Source organism: Gigantopelta aegis, chromosome 15 (genome assembly GCF_016097555.1).
Source record: "Gigantopelta aegis isolate Gae_Host chromosome 15, Gae_host_genome, whole genome shotgun sequence".
In the NCBI taxonomy this organism is placed as follows: domain Eukaryota; kingdom Metazoa; phylum Mollusca; class Gastropoda; order Neomphalida; family Peltospiridae; genus Gigantopelta; species Gigantopelta aegis.
In genome coordinates this window covers 19,141,904-19,149,845 of record NC_054713.1, presented here as the reverse complement: position 1 = coordinate 19,149,845, position 7,942 = coordinate 19,141,904, and the positions used below count along the sequence as shown (strand labels likewise).

The 7,942-nt window shown below is 38.5% G+C and overlaps 1 protein-coding gene across 2 annotated transcripts in view; it reads right to left on the bottom strand.

The window, feature by feature from the left end:
• Positions 1-7,942, bottom strand: part of LOC121390420 (transmembrane protein 47-like) — a 150,656-nt gene continuing 142,714 nt past the window's right edge. For both annotated transcript variants that reach the window (XM_041522227.1, XM_041522228.1), the window contains 2 exons: positions 3,127-3,276; positions 1-903 (listed from right to left, as the gene is read on the bottom strand). In XM_041522227.1, coding sequence (XP_041378161.1) covers positions 674-903; positions 3,127-3,276 — 380 coding nt within the window. In that variant the 3' untranslated portion in view covers positions 1-673. The remainder of the gene's footprint in view (positions 904-3,126; positions 3,277-7,942) is intronic.

Sequence of the window (7,942 nt, the reverse complement as noted above, 5' to 3'; positions counted from 1 at the left end):
ATATACCAGTCATGGTGCACTGGCTGCAACGAGAAATGGCCCAATGGGCTCACTGACAGGAATCGAACCTAGATCGATCGCGCACCAGTCGAGCACTTTACCACTGGGCGACTAATCATATAATAAGAACACCGCTTTACTGAAGTATCTGTGCAAATGAAATATTTTAGATTTATACTTATTTTCGCACTTATATCCAAGCACGCTGTCCTGGGAACACATACCAACTATCTGGGCTGTCTGTCCAGGACAGTGGGTTAATGGGTAGTGAGAAAGAAGAGGATGTTGTGGTCTTATATCTACTCATTAAGTCGTTAAAACTCGCTCTGGGTAGGAGCTGGTACCGGACTGCGAACCCAGTACCTACCAGCCTTATTTCTGATGGCTTAACCATGACGCCACCAAGACTGGTTGATATTTTAGACTAAAATCATTAACTTTTATACTAAATGGCTGACGAGTTTTCAATGAACTTCGGAATCACCTGAAGTAATTAAAATTACATTGATAAGCAAAATCCGTAAACGGCCAAAGTGTTTCGAATGTGACGACAAAAGTCCGTAAAATTACCCGACGAAATTAGAATGACACATGCACACACACACACGTTTGTCTGTGGAAAATTCGGAAAGACGAATGGGTTTAAAGTGGGGAAGAAAATCATCATCGGAGTCTAAATCTCCTCAGGTTCGGGTTCTCTTTGATAAATAGTCTTTTCTCTGTACACGACTTCCTCGCTGTCCCGATCCAGCAGTAGAAGGATGGCGCACCCAAACATGAAGATGGCCGAACCCCAGCCGATGCCGTACGCCCAGCCAAACTCCCACTTCTTGTATGGGCGCTCATCCACTTCCTCCAAGAACTTCACAGGGAAAATAATCAAGGCTATCACCTCAAATGTAACTGAAAGAAAAGAAACAAACCCAAAATAAAATCTTGGTTGTGTTGTATCATTCAAACATTCGGGTTTGTTTTTTAAAAGCACATAGAAACAAAGAAAGAAATGTTTTATTTAACGATGCACTCAACACATTTTATTTACAGTTATATGGAAGGAAGAAGGAAATGTTTTATTTAACGATGCACTCAACACATTTTATTTACAGTTATATGGAAGGAAGAAGGAAATGTTTTATTTAACGACGCACTCGACACATTTTATTTACAGTTATATGGAAGGAAGAAGGAAATGTTTTATTTAACGACGCACTCGACACATTTTATTTACAGTTATATGGAAGGAAGAAGGAAATGTTTTATTTAACGATGCACTCAACACATTTTATTTAACGGTTATATGGCGTCAGACATATGGTTAAGGACCACACAGATATAGAAAGAGGAAACCTGCTGTCGCCACTTCATGGGCTGCTCTTTTTTTTTTTTATTAGCAGCAAGGGATCTTTTATATGCACCATCCCACAGACAGAGTAGTACATACCACGGCCTTTGATATACCAGTCATGGTGCACTGGCTGGAATGAGAAATAGCCCAATGGGCCCACCGACAGGGATCGATCCCAGATTGAGTGCTTTACCACTGGGCTACATCCCACCCCTTTTTAAGTACATAGCTACCTACGCAATTACAGTGGCAGATCCTAAAAATTCAGTTAGGATTCCTCGGATTCTCCAACGTAAAAAAAAAAAAAAATATATATAACTGTCCTAAAATTTAGTAAGGGGGGGGGGTGGGTGGGTGGGGTGGTGGCAGGTCCACCTTAGATCTGTCACTGAATTAAGGTGATCTTAGCGCCAAGATCTGAAAAATCGCACTACTCTGAATATCGCGGAGGAGGGAAATCAGGAAAGACGGTAAATGTGTCCAGGGATTGATCCAGGTCCCATGTCTGATGAGTTTTTCTCCCATCCCCAGCCATGCAAGACAGACTTATTCCATGACGTCAGCCCATACGGAATAAATTGGTCTTGCATGACCACGTGACTTCTATTGTTTGAGCTGATATTAACATTGGGCGACGTCACGTAAATGGCAAAATAACGCAAAAAATGCTTTTTATATTTCATAAAAACAAGGAAAGCTACTGTCATAATGAAATTATACCATCATTTTCGGTTTATACTTTTAGTATAAAAAAAATTTGGTACAATCTTTTCAATGTTTATGATTATTTTATTGTAAGATAAAAAATAAGAAATCCTCCATTATGTATCCATGTGGGAAGCCTCGTCCCCGACAACAAATTATGTACCCTCGGGTGGAATAGCCTGGGATTCTTTTTAGTACATTATACTTGGGACATGTTTTCGGGCCATTGCACCACTGGTGAATTAATTTAATACAACAGACATAATTAAATATACATGTTGGGGATTTTCAGAGCCACTTTCTTTTGGCAACTATGGTAAACATGCAAAATTAGGATTGTTCACAACAGATTTTTCAATGCTTGCTTTTTTTCTTCCACTAATAGATTATTTGACTGTAAATTTCTATGGGTATAATTTTCTATGGGTATATATAGTTGAAGGTATGTTTACATTTAAAAGCAAAAATTATTACCCATATCAGAGGCGGATCTAGGGGAGGGACAGGGGTCCGGACCACCACCCCCCCTATCAAGTTTTGCAACAGTTATACTTTTATTATATACATGTGAGTTACATATTAAACTTGCTATCAGTTCGTATCATGTTTATATGTGCCTCATAAACATAAACATGATACGAAAGAGAAGCTCATTCAATATCCTATCGTTATGCAGGCTTTCAACTGAACCGTTAAAGGAACAGACCCTAGTTTCAACCCCTGAAAATTAACACTAAGTTTAGTTAATCTACAAAAATTGTAACACATTATGATAAAGTTACAATTAAGTGAAACATGAGTCTCTGACTTTGAAATAGTGAAATACCTTCTAAAAATAGACTAAAACTCGAATCGATAACTGTTACTTCTCGGACACACGTGCGTTTTTAAAATATGATAAATGCATTTTGTGATATTAAAAACACCAGGATAACCAAAAACACTTTGAATGTATGGAAATCGATAATCTAAACAATAAAACCTAAGTAAAGTATGATTTCAGTTATCAAAAACGGCTCTAACAGTAACAAATATGCCTTAGTGTTTAAAAACTAGAGTATGTCCCTTGAACGTACCTGCAATAAACATGATGACCATGGAGGCCTTGTAGTAGTGGTATTTCCACTGGAAGTTTTCCGTCTTCAGCCCGACGCAGGCGATGATCACCGATATCAGGGCGCTGAACAGAGCTAGCAAACACAGTGACCTGCAGGCATCAAGCCAAGCTGAAATGAATGAATGAATGAATGAATGAATGAATGAATGAATGAAAAGATGAATGAATGAATGAATGAATGAATGGATGGATGAATGGATGAAAGGATGGATGAATGGATGAAAGGATGGATGAATGGATGAATGAATGAATGAATGAATGAATGGATGAATGGATGAATGGATGGATGAATGGATGAAAGGATGGATGAATGAATGAATGAAAGGATGAAAGGATGAATGAATGAATGAATGAATGAATGAATGGATGGATGGATGGATGAAAGGATGGATGAATGAATGAATGAATGAATGAATGAATGAATGAAATGTTTTATTTAACGATGCTCTCACATTTTATTTACAGAAATATCTCTTGCACATTTATTTCTTCATTGTTTTAAAAAGAAGGAAATGTTTTATTTAAAAACGCACACATTTTATTTACGGTTATATGGCGTCAGACATATGGTTAAGGACCACACAGATTTTGAGAGGAAACCCGCTGTCGCCACTTCATGGGCTATTCTTTCCGATTAGCAGCAAGGGATCTTTTATTTGCGCTTCCCACAGGCAGGATAGCACAAACCATGGCCTTTGTTGAACCAGTTATGGTTCACTGGTCGATGCATGTGGTTTATACCTACCCATTGAGCCTTGCGGAGCACTCACTCAGGGTTTGGAGTCGGTATCTGGATTAAAAATCCCATGCCTCGACTGGGATCCGAACCCAGTACCTACCAGCCTGTAGACCGATGGCTTAACCACGACGCCACCGAGGCCGGTTTCATTGTTTTAGATGCAGTGATGGACTTAACAGCTGTGCAGTGGCAGTACTCGGTGGGGCTGGATATGTTCATCTTTCACTATAGTTTGACAGTGATTCATGAGAGCATGTCATCACAGCTGTATTTTTTCCAATGAGTTCTGTCCTGTGCTAGTTTTGAGCTGGGAGTGGCAGTCCTCTTTGAGCTGTGCACGAAAGATGTACTGTCCAGTAAAGTGTCTCCTCGGGAGCGGCTGTTCTCCTATAGACGAGGCACTAGATAGAGATTCATGGAATTAACCACTATTTTGCCAAAAGCCCATTCGACTCTGCATTGTGCAGAGATACGTTTTTGACTATGAATAACGGTTTATTCGTTCAGATTCATTGATTTAACCACTATTTTGCCAAATATTGTCATTGTTATAAAGGGCAAACATTAATAAATGTTTGAAGCAGCATTTTAATCATAATTTCTTTAACTGAATAAAAGAAAACTCTCTCTCTCTCTCTCTCTCTCTCTCTCTCTCTCTCTCTCTCTCTCTCTCTCTCTCTCTCTCTCTCTCTCTCTCTCTCTCTCTCTCTCTCTCTCTCTCTCTGTGTCTCTCTGTGTGTGTGTGTGTGTGTGTGTGTGTGTGGTATGTGTGTATATGTGGTGTGTGTGTGGTGTGTATGTCTGTTACTCTGTGTGTGTCTGTCTGTATGTGTGTATGTGTAATGTGTGTGGTGTGTATGTCCATTTCTCTATGTGTGTGTGTGTGTCGTGTGTTTGTGTGTGTGGTGTCTGTTTGTGTATGTGCATGTGTATGTGCGTGTGTGTACATACAACTCAAACCACTTTAATTCCCTCTAGCTAATTTTAATAATGTAGTCCACATTTTTTGTCAATGCAGATGTTTTATGGAGTGTATTTGGCCATGACCAATGTTACAAATACCAACATCGCAGGACCGACATTAAAGCTCTTTTGTCACCTGGTTTTGATGTGTATTTGTAAAGACTTTTGGCGGATAATGTACTTGTTGAACAACGTAATGAAAGCTAATATCTCAGCCTAATGGATTTTGATATCCGGCGACATTATTTCTCCTGCCTTGTTTCTTCCTTAATGTGGTATAACAGTCAACTCACTCATGTCATTACTAATAGTCGTGACAAAAAGTGTTCAGACACTGGCACACGAGATATTGCATTTACTGCTTATTTGTAGAAACTTTTTTTTTTCATATGGAAATTCTGATAATTAATGTCATCATCCGAAACTAGCCAACAATTGTTCTTTAGAAGAGAAAAGGTTAATAATATCGTGCGTGAGCGTGCATAGATGTCGTACACATTGGTTAAAAATAATATGATTGTGAAATATATAGCGTGGTTTTAACAAAACGGTACTTTCACTCTTCTTTCCCGTGTTTTTTTTTTTTAATTAGAACTTTTATTTTTTAAAAGAAATAAAAATTATAATTATAAAAATTACTAATAATGTGTGTATGACAGATCTGTCAACCTTAAGTCAAGAGAGAGCTGGAGGTGTGTGTTTAAAAAGCAAGCGATTTTGTTAAAAAGCAGATCTTTTTAATGCACACAATTTAACTCAAAATTGCAAGTGTTTTTTTTTACACTGTATGTACATTCTTGGAGGAATCTAGAATACATATTCATATGTGGCTCATTAGAATCAGGATTTCTGAAAGCTGGGGTGGGGGGGTGGTGGGGTGTGGTGGTGGTGGTGGTGGTGGTGGTGGTGGTGGTGGTGCAGCATCCAAATTATTTAAAGCTAAAGTCTCTGGAATAATTTTTATTATTTAAGCATTTAGAACAGTTAATATAATCATTTTCCCCTTAAAGGTTATGGTCGGTTTTCAAAAAGGGGGGAGTCCAGGACCCCTTGACCCCCCTACCTCGACTATTGGATGTCATATCAACCAATGAAATGACAATACTTCCCGGTGTAATAGCCCAAAATATACCCCCCGCCCAAACTATACCCGGGGTATAAACTAGACTAGCCCACAATATACCCCAGTGTATAAAACAGGCTAGCCCAGAATATACCTTTCTAGTCTATTTAGTCTAGTGTATTTCAATGTCTAGAGGTTTTTTTTCCATCATAATTTATATATTTTGGGCTAGAGAATATCGAAATATCTTCTAAAATTACTAATCTGTGATAGTTTTATTTTTAGGACAGCAATGGTTGCTTTTCTTTTAAAGCATTTATTATTACTATTTATTTATTTATTTTGTAAACAGGTTAGTAATAAAAAATGAGGGTTAGTGTTAGGGTTACGGTTAGGGTTAGGGGTATAAAACAGGCTAGCCCACTTTAACTCTGGGTATAGTTTGGTGGGGGGTATAGTTTGGTGGGGGGTATATTTTGGGCTGTTACACCAGTCTGTTATCAGAATATGCCTAAAATAAAAAATATTTACATTGTGATTTACACCATTTATTTTTTCAGCAATGAAAAGTCTGTTTTCTCTATTACCAAATATACCGGCCTCGGTGGCGTCGTGGCAGGCCATCGGTCTACAGGCTGGTAGGTACTGGGTTTGGATCCCAGTCGAGGCATGGGATTTTTAATCCAGATACCGACTCCAAACCCTGAGTGAGTGCTCCGCAAGGCTCAATGGGTAGGTGTAAACCACTTGCACCGACCAGTGATCCATAACTGGTTCAACAAAGGCCATGGTTTGTGCTATCCTGCCTGTGGGAAGCGCAAATAAAAGATCCCTTGCTGCCAATCGGAAGAGTAGCCAATGTAGTGGCAACAGCGGGTTTCCTCTCTTAATAACTGTGTGGTCCTTAACCATATGTATGACGCCATATAACCGTAAATAAAATGTGTTGAGTGCGTCGTTAAATAAAACACTTCTTTCTTTCTTTCTTTCTATTACCAAATAGGGCCTCCACGAGTCCAAAATACTTGAAGGTCAAACTCGACCTGGACCAGAGTACCCGACACTTACACTAGATAATGATGAGATGAAGGAATAACATAAAATAGCATTATGCATCTTAATTCCAGCACTGAACATGGATGCCAAATCATGCCATTGTATTGCATTTAGAAGTGTTGGGACAGACGGACGGTTAGTTTAAAAAGAGAAACAAGCGCATGATCATGTAATGATTGTGTAACTTATATAATTAATTATCTACTGCTGAAATTATTGTTCTACATTGTCCGCTGTGTTATAGTTGCTCATTGTATTCCACCTTGTACGGGTACTATATTCCACCTTGTACGGGTACTATATTCCACCTTGTACGGGTACTATATTCCACCTTGTACGGGTACTATATTCCACCTTGTACGGGTACTATATTCCACCTTGTATGGGTACTAAAGTCCTGTGAACAGACAAGAGTCTTTCTAGACTCGACCCGTGCCCAAGTACTCGAATACTCGTGGAGACCCTAATACCAAATACAAGGATGCAGCAATAGAAATATGCAGAAATGTTCACTAGTCCAGCGGACAAGTACATCTAGAAATCATACTTTTCTGCCAATATTTCCACTTGTCCAAATAAGTGGTTTGTAAGTGCAAGGACAATTTTATTTTACTGCTCAGAATGAAACTGGATTGAAAATGTTTTACTTGTCTATGGGACAACCATTGAGTAAAAATTGTTTATCCAAACATATTTTCACTTGTTGGGACAAACGGACAAGTGCTTATTTCGAACACTGGGATCCCAAGATGGAAATTGACGAATATGTAAATAGAATGGAGTGTGCAACTATTCGTTACGATTTATGTAGTACCCCAAAAGTGGGTTCTATTTATAAACTTGCTATGTTTAATGAATTCGTTAATAGATATTAATAACAATTTTTTTGCTATATATAGCACAGGTCCAACTAGTTAAGTAAATAAAATCTATTGTGTTGCTTTTCGGTTACAC